The sequence below is a fragment of the Electrophorus electricus genome, chromosome 12, assembly GCF_013358815.1.
Source record: "Electrophorus electricus isolate fEleEle1 chromosome 12, fEleEle1.pri, whole genome shotgun sequence".
Lineage (NCBI taxonomy): Eukaryota > Metazoa > Chordata > Actinopteri > Gymnotiformes > Gymnotidae > Electrophorus > Electrophorus electricus.
The window spans coordinates 13348429-13366758 of NC_049546.1; the positions used below are offsets into that span (position 1 = coordinate 13348429).

General features: G+C 40.4%; 1 protein-coding gene across 7 annotated transcripts in view; it reads right to left on the reverse strand.

The window, feature by feature from the left end:
• The window catches only part of gria3b (glutamate receptor, ionotropic, AMPA 3b), an 82535-nt gene that overhangs the window by 15805 nt on the left and 48400 nt on the right, over nucleotides 1-18330 (reverse strand). For all 7 annotated transcript variants that reach the window (XM_027008631.2, XM_027008629.2, XM_027008627.2 and 4 more), the window contains exons 5-12: nucleotides 14411-14464; nucleotides 12611-12772; nucleotides 11182-11349; nucleotides 10898-11002; nucleotides 9460-9567; nucleotides 7483-7689; nucleotides 4397-4770; nucleotides 151-349 (exon numbers count right to left, since the gene is read on the reverse strand). In XM_027008631.2, the coding sequence (XP_026864432.2) occupies nucleotides 151-349; nucleotides 4397-4770; nucleotides 7483-7689; nucleotides 9460-9567; nucleotides 10898-11002; nucleotides 11182-11349; nucleotides 12611-12772; nucleotides 14411-14464 (1377 nt within the window). The remainder of the gene's footprint in view (nucleotides 1-150; nucleotides 350-4396; nucleotides 4771-7482; nucleotides 7690-9459; nucleotides 9568-10897; nucleotides 11003-11181; nucleotides 11350-12610; nucleotides 12773-14410; nucleotides 14465-18330) is intronic.

Genomic DNA, 18330 nt, shown 5'->3' on the forward strand with positions numbered 1-18330 from the left:
AACAATTCTTCTGCTTCTTTTCATCATGTCTTGTTGGTCTTGGAATTGGGTCCATGGAAATATCTGCCCAATTGTTTACCTCAGCAAGGGCATATCTCAAGTCAGGAGATAACCCCAGGAGCTTTTAGAACAACAGACAGGCAGACTCACCCTAAAGAACTCTTTGGTGGAGCCCGAGTCCAATGTTCCATAGGCAATCTCTGTTTGCTTGGCTAGATCTTCTGCACTCTCAATTGGTGAGACCATTCTCTCAACAGTGAGGAAGGCAGCCAGGTTAGCCGTGTAGGAAGAGATGATGATGAGGGTGAAGAACCACCAGACACCTCCCACTATTCTGCCCGATAAGGACCTGCACAGATGTCCACATACACACACAAAAACACAATTTGCCATTTAAAATATATTAAGGGAAAGGGTGGCTGCTTACAAATGGAACAAGCAATGTCACTAAACTGTGACTAAAGGTGATTTTAAGTTTTATTCTTGTCTGCCTGGTCCAAAGAAACACTGCTTGGCAGATTTACCAGCACAAATCTGATTATAAAATATTTCTGGCATTTAAATGCAAAAATAAACAAATTGTTTCATAGCTCTGATACTGTGTAGGGTTTTATCCACCAAACCTACAAAGACAAATTGACTGAGATTGAGAAATGCATCAGAAAGTCAAATAGAGAGTTAATGACAGATCATTATGGGATAAGACATTTTAGTGTCAGAGTGATGCATGTCTGACAGCTGTGGCAGATTTTAAAACATTCTGTGTAATTAGTAATGATATTAGCTCATCATTCACAATCTTCAGAGTGCCTGAAATGACCCCCAATGATACACTCTGCATAATGGCACTGCCCTGAAACAGAACTCTGCATCCAGTTTGAACAAATTTGTTACACTGCAGCAGTATTAATCAAAGGAGGTAAATTTAGCAAATAGACCTATTTTACAATGCCAGCTGTTAATAACAGCAAAGATATTTCGTGAAGATAATTTATTTACTTATTGCAAGCTGCTAAAAGCACAACAGCAGTTGTCTCTTGGAAACAGCCATTTCCTAAATCAATCAAATCAGATGTATTTATATAGCACTTTTTACAACAGATGTCACAAAGCAGCTTTAAAAATGTCCAAGTCCAAGCCTCCAGTGAGCAACTCAAGGGGGGGCACATCCTCCTGGCTATTTCCCTCTCCCTTGGAGGTGTATGACAGTATGAGGCTATAAGACATGATCCAAAGTAGCTCCATATTTGAAATATTGTGCATGACATTGGATGTAAAAGCCACTAGCTGATGCCCTGTGCACTCTATAGAGCATTGTGAGCCATTTCGCTTAAACTTGCACATATCAAATTACTATTGTAGCTCTCAGTGAGGTGTGGAGGGCCACAGCATCTACAGATATTTGCTCCAACTCTGCACACCACTGCCTGCACAATGTCTTTTTCCATAGTGAGATCATATCCTTAAGAAAGCCTCATCCCTTCTCAGCTGCCATGGCTACTCCTACCACCCCCTGATGTCCCCTGCTGTAGCCCACCACAACTTCACCCCAGCCAACTACTCTCCATTGTCCTTAATGGACATTCTCTTGAGGAGATGTCATGATGTTACTGAGCCTCTACCCATCTCAACTGCCATGGCTAATCCCACCTTCCCCTGATGTTCCCTCCTGTAGCCCACCACAACGCCACACTTGCCAACTACTTCTCCGTTGCCCTTAATGGACGTTCTCTTGCAGGATCGGTCTTGGGCAAATGCACACCTTGGTGTAGTCTTGGTGTAGACTAGTATCTCTAGAAAGTTGGACTAGACATTAATTGCTTATTTTTTCCATTTGTAAATGGTTTCTTCCTCATGCTCTAGGGAGTTTTTCCTTGCCACTGTCGATCTTGGCTTGCTCAAATCAAAATTTATTTATTTAGCAATTTTTACAACAGGTCTTGTCACAAAGCAGCTTTACAAATCTCTAAGTCCAAGCCTCCAGACATTTGTAAAGCTGCTTTGTGACAAGACCTGTTGTAAAAATTGCTAAATAAATAAATTTTGATTTGATTTGATTTGAAGAAAGAAGGAAACCCAAGGGCTTGTATTTCAAATAATTTCATAGTCCTGCAGAAAATGAGTTGATTCAGGGACTGTGCTGAGCACCCATGGATGGTCTAACCTTTCAGTAACACAACTGCTCACATAAGGATTCAAAATAATCTCCCACCAATCATCCTCTTTTCTAAAATTCCATAATTATATTGGAAGTCAAATCAGTGCAGCTCATTTGAACAAATTAGCACATTTTTGGTGTTTGTCAGACTAAAGGTTCATCCAAGCAGCAATACTCTTTTTTAGCAGAAATAATAATGTCAGCGGCACCTCTTGCATTCTCATGACATATTAAAAAATGTGAAACCACATTTCTGTGGTTTCTGTCATTAAAGAAGAATAAGATGCTTTGTTACAATTTGGAATTATGCCCAAGAGTTTATTTTTAATTTTCCTTTCTTAGAGGTTTCCCTAAGGTCATTATTTAAACATCTCATATTGATGAAGAGCTTTCAGTAATTACACCCACATTTTTTTTTTTTATTATTCACTAACATTACAGTCCCAATGCCAAAATATATGAGATGCAATTACTTTCCTATTTCCAAAGAAGCAAATAGGGCTTGGTTTGAGTTAAAGTTTACAAGTACTTGTTGGTTTTGGGCTTGCATGACTGCAGTTTTTCTTTGAGTAATCTTGAAAATGCATAAATGATCTTCTGGACTGCAGCATTTTGTGGACTGATGCAATGCAAGTACAGGATTTGAGGTTAAAATGTCAACGGTGTCTTTAGTGGAACTGACAATACTGTTGAGCAATGAAAAAATCAAAAACAAAAACAAAACACACACACACACACACACACACACACACACACACACACACACACACACACACACACATACAATCTTTCCAGAGAAATCATCACAGTCCAACATAGCAAATAATCCAACAAAACAATGAACTATAAAGATCTTTTGGGGTAAAAGTGCAATAACTGAAGACTTCTCAGTCCACCCTGGGAGAAAAGCACTGCAATATCAAACCACCAAGCTCCACTAAAGGTCAATAATGCTGTCTGTTCTGCATTACAACTCAAGTTACCTTATAAGAAATACAATCGCATTTCTGGTAGCTCAACAATCATTGACCTTATTTGTTTATCATGTGCTGCTCCATACACGTAGCGCATATTACACTGCCTTTTGATCTCTTGATGCCTCTTGATACTTATTTTTGTATTTATTTTTCTATAGTAGAGTAATATCATGCGCCAGACTTTGTATTTGTATTGCTGTGTCATGTCTTTTCGTGTACATTATATATCGAACTACAGACAAAGCATTCCAATGTAGGTGTTTAAAATGCCACTGGACAGAATTTATTAAACAAGTGCTATACTGAAACTATAGCAGTGCTATACTGAAACTGTAATGCATTTCACTTTAAGATAATTTACAATGTATCTCAGTCATTGCAGATTAGATCTACCATAAAGTCCATGCTATAATCACTTGATGAATAATGTATAAAAGCAAACCAGAAATTAATGAGCTTTACCCAACAAATCAAAGATTTCTTTGCATCTGGCATTAAAAATGCAAAACCCCTCACAAACCTACAAGCCAAAAATCAATCCACTAGAACTTTAAAAGTATTTCTGTCTACTTAAAAAAGTATTGACAACATATATAGAAGGATCACACCTTTCTGCACTTTTTGTACAACATTGTGCATTTATAAAGCAACCAATTATGGCTGTAAATGTGCAAAATGATCTGCAACAACCTGCAGCACAATGGAGTCCCAATTAAAGTCCTAATTAATCAGCTTCCTGCTGTTGTACTTAAGAACAAGATAAACCATCTCCAAGTCTTTTTTTTTTTTGCACCATTCAAAGTATTGCAGAGGAACACACTAACAGTGTCTTTCTGTAGGCTTTCCATGTTCATATATTCCTGTGTAGTTCATGCACAGATATGTTTTACCCATCATCCCTTGAACAAAATGCCCACTAAACTACATAAAGCTAACAACAGGAACCATAAGCAAGCTGGGTCTATCTAATATAGCCTGTGGTCTTTGGACAAGTTTGCAATTTCAAAGCAAACACTCCAGTGCCAGTAAACAACGACAACAACAACAAATAAATAAAATGCAATACAATTTTGATAGAAACCATCCTTTATGACAGCTTTTCAAGATCCATAAATGAGTGCTATCAAGGCTTCTACATGCAAAGATCTCAAAGAGCCCTCAGTAGGAACAGCCAGGCACCACGACAGGGAAAGGGCAGTGCTTTAATGATGGCACAGTTTCAAGCGGTGAAACGGCTGGGAATGACAGAGAGGAGACCAACCTTGGTGAGATATCACAGCCCTGCTGCATGAAGGCCCCCAGGGAGAACCACAGGCTGTTAAAAATCCCAAAGTCATTAGGCGGGTCAGGAGGGGTCTGCGGGTCTTTGGCTTCATCAGTCTCATCCAGGTGCCACTCATAGGGGCTGAAGCGGCTCACGAGGAACAGCACCACGCTCACGCCGATGTAAGCGAAGACAATGCACATCCAGATCTCGTAGGCCAGAGGGTCCAGGAAAGAAAACACGCCCGGCTTGGACTTCTGAGGCTTCTTAATCATGATGGAGATGCCCAGGCTCATGAAGGGCTTGGAAAAGTCAATCACTTCCTCTCGAACCAGGGTTATGGTAAGTGGCGCAACGGCTATGTCTGCCCTCTGCAAGAAAACAAGATCCATGAAGAAGTATTTATTAGTACTCTTGTTTTTGGGTCTTTGCCTTGCAGTGTAAATCCATACATTAGTGTCAGTTAGTGACTTTATTGAATGGTAAGTGAATGGGAGAGCTTTTAATTGATTAAATTTGTTCACATTTGCATCTTCAGCATTCTTAGCATGCTTGCTGTTCGGTAGTGATTGCCATTTCAGTAAGACACTCAAATTTGTTTCAGAGAGTTTTGAATGGGTAATTTTTTCCCCACAGGCTCTAAATATGTGAAAGGACCAAAAGCAGTAAAGATAAATTATTTGACATTGTCCTGGGGTGTATTTATCTAACTGTACAAAACATACTATAAATCTAGAATAAAAAAGATTAGAGCAAATATTCTGTGCTCTCAAAAAAAAAAAAAACCCACAAAAAAATTAACAACCACCAAACAAGCGGTTCAGGGACTGGAGCTTCTCACAATGGCCTCCACCCTGCCAGGCAAATCAGGCAGAGAACCTAACACGTCTCTCTTTCATACATCAAGGAACCGCTATGGCGAGAGCCAAGGTCCAGCAGTGAGACGGCGGGAGCCTATAGCATTCAGTGCTGCATCTCTCTGGGCTGTTCTAATGTAAGGTCAGCAAGAGATCCTAGATCTCAGATGTCAGCTCTGCCTAGAGGCTATTAGTTATGCAATAAGGCAGGGTAAGGTCGAGGAAACGTAGCAGGTAAACGCTGGTTATAAAAGCCCCTGCAAATATTAATTTCCTTTCATTCTGTAGTCTGGAATGAGTGGGATTCTGGTGTACTCTCTCAATAAATCATAGAATAATTTGCATATAAATAGCTAATTAAGTGTCTACCAAAAGTGATTTATCGGTAAGGCAGAAACATGCATCAGATCTCTTCCCTCAGACATTCAGAGCACTATGTGTAAATAATTGCCTGTGATCATCTTTTGTAACTCTAGGGTGAAATATGTACCATACACATGTGTGTTCTGACACATGGTGGCCGTGTAAATTGCATTCCCGACATGTTGAAAGGAAGGCAGTGGGAGAGACTAGGAAAGCGAAGCTGCGTGGCTGCGGTGACACATCCCCTTAACAGCACTCCATCAACCACCTTCACACCACCAAGGATTGTTCTGTATTTACATTTCTTCCTTTTTTGTTTTTTGTTTGTGATTTGTTTTTGGTTTTCTCCCTTAAGCTCAGAGCGCACTGCGAAGACATACACATTTGAGGATGGGAGTGTTTTACATGTTTGTTTGTTTTTTAAACCCCCAACTGCTCTATAAATTAAGTAAGGAATTGTCTGCTGCTGTTTAGAAAATGTTACTGGCAGGAATATTTAACAGCTTCTTGTCACGATACAGCCCTTCCCCCTCGAAGTCTTCGTGTGTGTGTGTGTGTGTGTGTGTGTGTGTGTGTGTTGTGCGCGTGTGTGTTTGCATGGTCACTCCCTCTCGTGTTTCTGATCTGATCCTTGTTTTGTGTCATTATCGTGCGTGTATATAAGTTTCTTGTTTTGTCATGGATGTTGTTGATGTTTAACCCCTATAGCCTGCAAGCTATGTCTTTTATGTTGTATGTGCTAATAAACGTATGTCTCTATTTTACCGCATCCTGCTCTGCCGCCTCAATATCACACTTCTGTTCAGATGTATTGATTTGTGTAGGACATCATATTGTACTTTAATTGTGGACACTGAACAATGAATCACATACATTATATATATATATATATATATATATATATATATATATATATATATATATATATATATATATATATATATATATATATATGTGGTTCTCAGCATACCAAGCAATACTGAGGACAAAAAAGTAAAGAAAAAACATACCAGCATGTGCAGATGACCTTTGAAAGATAAGAAAAGTCAAATCAATATGGCGGTCAAAAGGTCATGGCACACAGGCAACTATTAGTCCTGGCTGGCCCTGCTGAAAGAGCACCATGGGTACTCAAAGAGGCAGCTTAATGGGAATGTTTTTCTTCCTCTCCTACCCAGAGTGGACTTTTTTCATTCTGAGCATAATTCCAACCGTTAGTGCATCAAAATCAGGCAATCTTTCTGGCTGATGGTTAGGAAATTGAACAGATGAGGTAACCCAACCTTCATGCATTTTGTATACAGCCTTTTGTGGTAGATGTCAACGTAGGAAATTGGGAATGATTTTACTGGCTTTGCCTGCTTTTAGGGCATGGGAACACTTTGACAAATGTAAATGTGGCCTGGTTTGCAAAAGTGGCTCTGAGATTTAGCAGTGCTGGGATGAATCAATGCAAAGCATTCAGAGAGGCACCAGGCAGCGCTGCACAATCTCACCACCAGACAGCGGGGAGCTACCTTCAGCTGCTCTCAAAAGGTACTTCTCATCCAAACTGGCATAATATTGTGAACAACAGTGTTCCTGCCAGCGATACCATGTTAACTGGCTACATTAGCCTCTTAATTCTTTTAAAAGTCATGTCAGCAGCTTTCATCCAGATGGCCCATTTAACTTTGCCAGGTCATTGACTATTCGAATTCAGAACTTTGTTGTTCAATCTGTTTGTTCCTTTTTGCCATTAGTCACAGACATGTGTCAGTCACACAATCTTATCATACAAGTAACCTGTCATTCGACTGATCAAAGGAAAAGAAGCAGATTAGTGGGAAGCTGTTATGTGGCAAGAGAGGAGCCACTACTCACCCCATATACTAGTTCACCCACCATCCCGTTCCACGTCTTGGTCTCTGGGTCGCGGGCGCCGTACTTGCCATCCATGACCATGGAGAGCCTGTACTTTATCCCAACATGCTTGGCTATCTCGGAAGCTAAATCGACACAGTAGCCTTCATACTTCTCATTGCCTTCCAGATGCATATGGTTTTTCTTGTACATCACATATGGCGCTTCCTGTTAATCAAACACACGCTGGTTTATTTTCACCCGATATGTGGCAGTCACCAGAGCCGACCAAGAGGTGATCAGTCAAGTGCATGCAGGAGCATGCTGGGCTATCACATACACACCTGCTCTCTTTCTTATGAGCACACACACACACACACACACACACACACACACACACACACACACAGATTCACACACAAATAATCAAATGCTAAGTTTTTATATATTCCTCCTTTCTCTGTCTTTTTCTTTCTCTATACTATATCACATATCCACATATAATGTCACATATCCACACATAAGCAGGCACTAATGTAACACAAGCACATACAGAACAGCTGACACAGGAGAAGCGGACATGGGGCTGTGTGCCTAAGGTCGGCCAGTGACCATGGCCACACCCGTCTGCTAATGCACCCAGCCCCTACCGAGACCATGACATAGAACATGGGCAATAGAAGAACTGGGGCTCAACTGAACACATGCTTCATGCAAACACACACCGACTCCGTGTTCGAGTCTGGACTATAGCGTGGGGGCTGGGTAGCATCAGTTGTGCCTAGTTTGGGGTGAGAAATGCCATGTGTGGGTTGCAACGTGAACTGGACATCCGATTCATTAAGTAAATGGCAGTGACTGGAGGCTGATCAGTTTACTCCGAGCATATTGCAGCATTGTGTGGGAAGGCCATGTCATTCCAACAATAAAATAGATCCATAAACAAATGTACTGGCAAAATAAATAAATAAACAAAACAATTGTTAGAAATAAAAAGTCAGGTGTTTGAGTTGCCAACATACAGGATTATACCAAGAGGAGAAAGCAGGTCGTGCTCCATTCCCCTTTCTCCATTACAAACACAAGCAGCTGGAGTGTTTTTTTTTAGTACATCACCATTACCAAACAATAGGGATTCTCACAGAGAGAGAGCATCCATATTAGAATCAGGGACAATTAGGTTGCCACAGGTTTCGCAATGGTTTGTTTGCCTTGCACTGACCACACCATATTTCTGTCCTGAGCCATAGACTCTACATATGTATTCATGAGCAAAACATTTAGGAGTTGTTTACTGTCACTCGCATAACTGCTCTCACTCCTCGTATTTGAACTGCGGCCCTGTCACGGTTCCCAAGAGAGTGGTCTTGGCCTCGGCTCAGGGAAACTTTAATTAAACGAAACCTTGATTTATCTCAGCAATCAGATAGTCGGGGCTTGATTAAAGCAGAAGGTGGAGTCATTCGTCAGAGCAGAGCAATCTCCAGGTCGACGGCAATTGGAGTTTGAGCCAGGGCAAGAGAAGCTTGTTCTACACTCATCTCAGCCCTGCTCATTGGCTGGGAGAAACCACTGAACCTCTCTCATTGCTGCCATTTGCTCTGCTCCATGTGTCATTGACCATTTACTTGATGAGTGGTGATAGATATTACTTACGTATGTACTGTGTGTATACATTGATGATGGCAATGTACAAATCATTACCATTGTACCAAATGCCATTATTGTGATGTCACTGCTATGACAGGCCACTGGAGTATGGGAAATCGAAATGCTTTTCCATCCACATGGATACAGTTGAAATACTCGTTTTGTCTCTTTTATTCTTTTCTCTTTTTTTAGTATACGACTGTTTCAACGTGTAGAGAGTGGATAGAAAGCAACACAAAAGGAATGTACTTCTAACCGCCCAGGACAAAATGTATTAATCTGGGAATCTACACCATGACCCTGAGTGGTAGAATACAGGATACATTTAAAACATCATGTGATGTGTACCATAATAGTAGTGACCACAATTGTTCGGTTTTCCGCTGAGGTTGAATAGTTGCTGTATGGCTGATCCATTATATTTACAAAGCGTTCAAACTCGTTCCAGTACCCGATCTGCAATAGGGAAAACATCTCTGTTATTATTTAAATTACAGCCTTTTTTTCTCCATATTAAGGCCTACTTTTGCACCACCCTCCCCCACATCCCCAACCCTTTAATATAATTATATTATGATATTGGTACAGAGAAGAAGCTATGACAGCTGCTGGAGATGTATAAAGCCATAATAGCATACTCTCATATAATTCTGTTCATTAAAACAGCACTTGGTGCCTGAGCAGCTATTGCCGGGTGTTAAATGGGAATAGGTGCATGTCTGATGTTTTTTCCTGCAGTAAACAAGGGCAAGAGCTTACAGTAGAGCTTTATGTGCCATACAAGTACTGAACGGCTCTCATATTTGCCTCTACACAATTCAGCATAGCAGGCAGACACTGAGAACACAGTCTAGCACTTAAATGCCATTCCCCATGCTACTCTCATGTATTCCAGACTCACTGGATGACCTCGCTCAAAGACAGGGGCAGGTTAATTTCCATTTTCAGTACACCGGGGGCAAGATGCGCTTTTTTTTGTTCTGAACTGTGGTCTATGTCAGTTCAGGATTGTGAAAAAAAGGTTTCGGAACCCTTTGGAATCTGGGATGCAATCCAATCTTCTAATCTAACTCAGTGTAGTAAATTAAGACAGTGGTATTTAACAAGAAACACAGTAGGTTACAGTGCCATATCTTTACTGAACACATGATCATTGATGGATAAAGTATTTGAACTTCTATGGCCATACCTACATAACCTCTACAGCACAGATCTCAGTGAATTTCTTTTCATTACTACATCATATAAAACTAGATGACATTAATATAATAACAGTTAAAGACATTAACAATAGAACAGAGCAAACCAAACTGTAGAAATTTAGATATCCTTCTCTCACTTCTAAGCAGAAAAGCAAATTGATATTTCCATCTGTGAAGGAGGGGATGTTTTCACAAATACAACCGATTTTCTAAAATGGTAATTCAAATGATCATCGATTAGCCTGTGCGCAGTCTACGCCATCTGAGAGGTGCTGAAAACTTCCTTTCATAATCATCATTTGACAAAGAATCTTCTCCTGTGAAGTCAGTCAGTTGTTAAGAAAATATAATCTCCTGTGTTGTTATTAAATATTTTCAATGCACTATTCTTTGTTTTGGTCAGTAGTCTCTTGAAAAATGAGTGAAACATAAACAGCATCTTTGTCATTTTACGCCATGCCCTCCACATTCCGACTGTCTCTGTGAGTAAAGAAAAGATTTTTCAAACCTGTATTAGATTTTAGAAATCAAGAATGCTCTCCCTGTCTTTGAAAGCTTGCCTGACCCTTGTTTTGTTCTCTTACCTTTCTCGGGCCACCTGTTTTCATCTCATAAACATCGATAGTGTAGTTTGATCTGCGCCCAAAACTGTCAAACTGGATGTTGCCGGTCATCCCGTGCAATTGGACCTGCAAGGAAGAAACCTGATGTCATAACAGCTGAATGACAGAACAAGGTCACTCAGCAGGACAATCATTTATGTTTGTATTTGAAGGGGTTTTGGGCTTCCTTGTGCCACTCATTCTAATGAGGTGCGCAGCCGAGTACTCTTGGGCCGGCCGGGTGCAAGCAAGGCAAAGCTTCCTACCATTTTGAGAGCCCTCTCGATGTCGATACCCTGACTCCATGGCACAGCCGGGTTGGCCAGGCAGTCCCCGGCACTGCCCCGCCTCGACACATCTACTCGCTGGCGTCTCAGATACCGGAATGCCTCGGCTATGACCAATATGGCGTCATAGGACAACGCGGATGTGTACTGCACAGAGAAAATGCAGGGATTGTGTTCCACTGCTTTTTTTTGTGCCGGTCCTTGGGAGCAACTGTCCTTCACAGGTCCATTTTCCTCTTTCACTCCTAATTATCAGGTCTTTTATGAGTCAACTCAGGCATATTAATTTGGTTATATTATCACTGTGAGCTAATATAAACTGAAAACTGTGTCCCCTAAGACTCCAGATGAGAACCTTCACTCTAGTTATCCCCTTGCACAGCTGTATAAACGTTTCAATTTATTCAAAAGCAATGTCCTGGTCCTGTAAGTGTATCTAGCTTACACTGTTCCATACAGAATAATTACAGTGAATCACCACATATAATCATAACTGGGCTTGACAATCACAAGAATGAAAGTACATTTCAGCATACGTTTAACAATCCTTGCCACTTTATTCATATTTACAAAAGTTCATTGTTTTCCCTTGCAGAAAGGGATTTAAACTGGATTCTAATTACAGTTGCGTTAAAATCTTTAGCTTTGTGAGGAGCAGGGTTTCAGTGCTATTGTTATTCAGGGGTGACGCCTGCAATTATGCTGCATCTCACCCAATGAGCCTTGAATGCCCTGGCATCCACTAATTTATGGTGAGCAATGTGTTTTTGTTTCCATTATGTCTTCAGAGAGATCCCAACATCAGCAATCTGACAGTCAGTATAAGAAAGTAGTGTCAAGGTCAGCTCCTTATTTTAGTTTGAAGAATTACAAAGTTTTGTTTTGGTTACTGTTACTCTTACAAGAAAACCTTGAAAAGCATTGATGTGTGTATGTAGGTGCCTGTGTGCTTTTAAAGTTCTACCTGAATAATTACTTTTAAGCATCCCCTGCAAATAACTGGCCTAGAACTTTCTTTGACCTGTTTACCAGTTTGATAAGACATTGCTCAGCCACTCTGTCATGAATAAACTCAATGAAGTGCCACTTAAAATCTATTTCTTTCCTGATTATTGTTTAATTAGATGTAAATTGAGGCTCTGGTTTTAATACAGCCTTGGGCTGGACATCAATATATTGACTACTTGGGGGAGGAGGAAGGGAATGAAGAAGAAAGGGAGCAGAGAAGGAGGATAAAAGAAAGGAAGGAAAAGAGAAAGAGTCATGATAAGAGGATATAGAAAATGCAAGAAAAAGAAAAAATAGAAGCTGAAAAGAGAAAATAGTGAGGTTATGGAGGAGATAAAATGAGAAGGTGGCACATCTGTTTTTATTTGTATTTTTTTTGCCTGTGGTGTGAAAGGCTTACCTTCAGAGGAGTGTTTCTAGCTTCTGGGAATTCCCTTTCATCTAACCGGTCCCAACGTTGAATGAACTGCTGCACAATGGGGTTTTCAGGATTGATTATTTGAAAGCCACTTATGTTTGCTCCACCGTGATATACATTGTCCAGACTAACATTGGAGAAACCCTGAGGAGAGAGTGAGATAGATAGATAGATAGATAGATAGATAGATAGATAGATAGATAGATAGATAGATAGATAGATAGATAGATAGATAGATAGATAGAGTGAGAGAGAGAGAGAAATAAAGTTGCCATAAAACAGAGTGAGCATTGTTTATAAAATGGAGGCACTTGTAATACTGCAGCACAGATTTGCTGTTATTCATTCCTATATTATGAATATCAGTTATATTAGTTATATTATATATTATATATATATTAGTCAATTTAGATATATACAGTATTGATATACAGTATTCCCACTACAGCTAGCTCTCTCTATAGTGCCTTTCTCTGAACTCAAGGACACTTTACAATCAACACACAGATTTACATCCAGCCAACACTCCAGTGAGAAGCAGCATTTCATTATGCACAGCATATTCTCAACCAGAAAACCAGTTTCGTTGGGGACTGCATCAGGCGTTCGAAGAGGGAGAGCGGAAAACACCCAGGACAGAGCATCATCCTTCACTGTATGCAGACATACAGACACTGATTGACACACAATCACACCAGGACAATTTTTAGGGTAGCCAATTTTTACCTAACCTCCATGTTTTAGGACTGTGGGAGGAAACCACGCAGACGCAGCGAGAACATTTAAACTCCAAACACTCATTTTAACAGCCAAATTGCCTTGTTTTCATAATCTTATACAATAAGTATTCCTCAGTACTCCTGAGCCTCTTAAGAAGAAGGCATCTAAAAGGAATTGTCTATAAGAATAAATATATATTCATCAGAAGGCTGGCTTTAAAAATAGTAAAGCAAATAATTCTTTGGAAGTTACAGTGAAAGTGTTTTGCTTTTCAGTTCACTTCCCTATTCATAGCTAAAGTGGCATAATGTTTTGACAACTGCTCTGCTTCCAGCTTCATAAAATGGCATCGTGCAAAGCAAATCACACATGAGTCTCCAGTCTTGGCCAAACCAGAAATCTGCAGAATGGGCTTTTGCAGTGAACTTGTATTGCATGTGTGCAACTGACAGACTGACACTACAGCTTTAGAAAAAATGCACCCAAAAATTACAAATGAAAGATGAAGAAATCAAACTGAGGATTAAATATTGCATAATGCATTTTATTCCAGAGTTAAAGTACTTTATTTTAGAATTAAATGGTCACTATTTGTCAACTCATACCTTATTTAAATCATTATTAATGATTTATCACTGCACATACAGCAACCTTGCTGATAGCTGATTGAGAAACTCATTACATGTGTATGCTGCTACTGCTTTTTCAAAAACATGTAGATTTGCAAAACAAACAAACAACCCCCCCCCCCCAAAAAAAGAACCAAAACAAAACAAAAAAAACCTTGTAAGTTTTGGAAAAGGATATTTATGTGGGATTTTAATCACCAATTAGACTGTGATTAAGCCAAATGAGATAACAGAAGAACAGAAGTAGCTTCTTAATAGCAAACCTACAGGTGATGATAAATGATGAAAAGCTACGTTAGAAAGGTATGTATCTAAAACTAGTAGATCCACCATTTAAAGAGGTACATCTACTCACTGCCATCTTGCCCTTTTCCCTAAGCATCTCTAGTAGACTGGATCATGGCATGCCCTTTAAAAATCTGTGGTCACTCACCAGATTGGCAATGATGTAATGGTAGCCTCGGCTGTTCTTGCCCAGAGTGACGACCTGAGGGAGGAGAATCGATATTGGTCAGCTATTCATGTAACGGCCAACAGACAGAATTCTAGCCCTTTGGTAAATTCTCCCAGACCTGTTCACAAAGCCAGCTGCCTTAAACATGGCAGTGACAGAGCAGCTCAGTGCTGATGGATCGCTTTTCTTGACATGTATATTGCCTGGCCTGTTGCCATGCTGTGAATAACAAGCCTCGCTTTAACTGGATTACATGGTTCTCTATGACCGTGTTTGAGTATCAGGATTATATTCAGATAGGATATGTCCACTTAAAAACGGAGGTGTAAATGCCCCCAAGACACATTAAATCCTCATCAGGACATAGCTTGATATGCATTTAATTCAGATGTTATAGAAATGGAAATCCTGAGCCACATTTGACAACCAAAAACGCTACAAAAACCTTATGTTACATGTGCAACAAGAGCCACTCCAGTGCAGACCAGATGAGCTTAATGGATTCCTTTAAAGACATCTCACAAAACTGTGACTTTTAAAGCAACATTCATCATTTACAAATAGCACGATGCTGGTAATCAATGCATTAATCAATGCATTCAGATAGGTTGTGGAATAAAGGTGTGCATGTGAGTTTTGTGAATGAAGAAACTATAATATTTCATTAATGTCAGTGAAACAGTTGAACATTAACAATCAGCATTAACAATCCCATTTGTATTCCATGTTTTTATTTAAAAAAAAAAATTAAAGAATGCTGCTTTATCCCTGCTGATGTGGTCCAGAGAACATCTTGAGAGAGAGCAGAGCTTTGCTTCCACTGATCTCATCTGGCTGCTGAAATAGGTCAGACTATTCTGCCACCTGGCAAATTTGCAGTGTGCCACAAGAGATAGGCGGGGAAGCCGAGCCTGGCAGGGGAACAGGCTGCAAACAAGCGGTGGGACCAGCAAAGCCCAAGGACAGAGGTATGAGACACAGCAGGTCCAGGGACAGAGATATGAGAGACAGCTGGTCCAGGGACAGAGGTATGAGAGACAGCTGGTCCAGGGACAGAGGTATGAGAGACAGCTGGTCCAGGGACAGGGAGAGAGGTAACAATATGCTGAAAAAGTGCAGAGTAAACACCTAATGGCATGTTGCAGTGTGGAAAATGGGCTTTCATGTGTAACAAACTCATTGCTTATTACCAATAGACAAGGCTTTAATGGTTGCAGCTTCTCAAACAAATATTTGCTGAAATCTGAATTCTTTATAATGCATGTTATTAATTATTTTATTCTAACTTAGATTAGTGGTCAAAAATAAATTAGTTGATTATGAGGTTTCCTGTGCACCTTGTTTGGTACATTTTTGGGTACACATCATTATTCAGCTGCCTAATTATCTAAGCATTTTGTAAGATGGGAAAATGAAAAAATGGGTCCCTCATGTCTGGTACTGGCCCACAGGTCTGGTTCTGAATCCATTTGCCATTTTCGACTCCTTTAGCTGCTGCTATAAACATGGAAGGCTGATGTTACAGCTGCGACACCTTGGATGAAGATGTCATGTTGGCCCCCAACTGACACACTGCTACTTGCTGTCCAACATGGTGTCCTTGACTTTTGACTCCAGCCAAGTGGGATTGGAGCCAGCAAGGGTATTAGCCATTTCCCACACACGGACACTGCAACAAGGCCTCACACACCTAAGCAGGAGCTGGCATGATGGATGCTGCCTCCCTACCTGCCTCCCAGCGGGAGCATGGCGCAACCTTCGCCTGGACACAGCCAGGGCTTAATGACATGGCACCATCCAATGACACTCACCTCTTGCGGCCCTGCAGTGCTGCTGAAGCTGTTTCTCTGTGAAAACCCAGCAGTGCACACCCCCGCTAATTAATTCGCCTTTCCAAATATGGAGCTGCACTCCACATCAAGCTAAGCTTTACCCTCCGTGTTCTGGCTGGCAGTTTAGCCCATCCCCTCACATTGAGATTTCTTTTGTCTTTTTGGTCATCCACATCAACCTTCAAATGTGTTTATAAACATTTCATCTTCAGTTTAATTTTATTAATATTTTATATTAGGACACCCAGGATTAGGGAGACGTAAGATATTGTAATATTTCATAACAACCGATTAGTGATGTCGGAATCCTTCTCATAAATAAAGATGATGGTTTGAGGTGGGATTACTCTTGTAGTAGCACCACTGAGAGGCATTAGGGGACTGGATTAGAAGAGCGGTTACAGTTAAAGTAGAGTAAATGCCACAAGCCTCTTCCACTGTAACTGTAATCTTTTACTTTCTTCTTAACATAGACATTTCTTCTTCATGAACATTTCTTCATGACCACCAGTCCAGGTCACCCCCTTGTCCTTCCCTGAAGGCGATGAAGTTTTCTGACCTTGAAAAGTTTCACTTCTCTGTCATAGGTGAAAACAGGCTTGGGTGATTTTGCACTCACCCTTAAGTTTCGGTTTATTTGCTGGATCCAGGCAGAGAGAGAAAAGCACATTGGACTTATGGAACAAAAGTCAAAGAAATACTACATTCGCTTTGGATGTTTGGATCAGGCCTTAGGTCCACTGGATCAGACCAGCTCAGCACTGACCTTTCACTAAAACGCCACTCCACTGTAACACCAGATCCAGATATTTGAAGATGTCTGCAAAAGGCCATGGAGCGGATGAGTGTGTAAACATACTCTCCTCACAAAATTATGCTTCCATAAATTACCATCAATATGCAAATAATATTTGTGATTGGGCTCTGGAAATTGACCTTATTACTTTTTTTCTTGAGAAATTCTGAGCCCTTCCAGAAATACTCATAAACTACTCTTAATCACTTCAATTTCTCAAAGGTTATTAATGGGATTGTGGGTCTTCTGAACACTATGATTTAAACCCCTCAGCTTTCTGAATGCTTGCCAATATTCTTTATAGCTTTACAACTGTTCCACCACAGGAATGATGATGATAATAGAAAAGAAATTATAATAGCCATAGCATGACTATCACTATTAAATCTATCACTATGAAATCCTCAAGATTAAAGTTCATATCCTGTTGTGGTGCTTCAAAGAAATAAGACTGAAAGTCAGAGACCATGAATTCCTCACCATCTGCTGTATTATGCCATCATACATATGGATTGTCTTATATTTGCAATGAAAGAATGTCAGCTAAAACCAATCTATGATGGCTCTTTACAGAGATCACTATAAAATGATTATACCCGACACAAAAAATCCTTAAGGACACAGACTGTGAAACCCCAAAATAGTTCTTCATGAGGCTTTTCTCCTGAGAGCCTCACCAAATGTGACACATTCAGGGGTTTGTTAAGGACATGCATTCATTCAAGTAAGACAAACCAGCGCAGCATCATGAGACTTGATGCCTCAGATGTGCTCTCTGTCGTCTTACATATCTCATTTTGGCCATGTCTCGAAAATAAAAACAAAAAGTGCTGCATCAGCAGTACTGATAGACGCAACAGATTCCATGTGGTCTGATTAATCAATAAACACCTCACATAAATCACCAGGGAGGAGGGGGGGGGGGGGACAAATGTCCCTCCGACTCTCAATAAGCTTGCTAGAAAACTCACTTATCTTCATTTCTGCTCCCTCTGGCATGCTTTTATTCAGGGAGGCCAGGAGCATGAGTGTTCTCTGGGGGATACATTCTAATTAACTGGCAGGAATATCTTCAGATACCCTCTCTGCTTGGCAACCTGAAATTTATGCCTGAGTGGGCGGAGTACATTTGGATTCTTTCCAGGCTAGGAAATGTTTGCAAAAACTGCAAAAGTGAGCTCAGGCAAGGCCACTGGACTCGATACAGCAGCTCTTGGAAATATTACAAAGGTGTGCTATTTGATGCTTTTCTTTTTGATCCAGCTTGTACC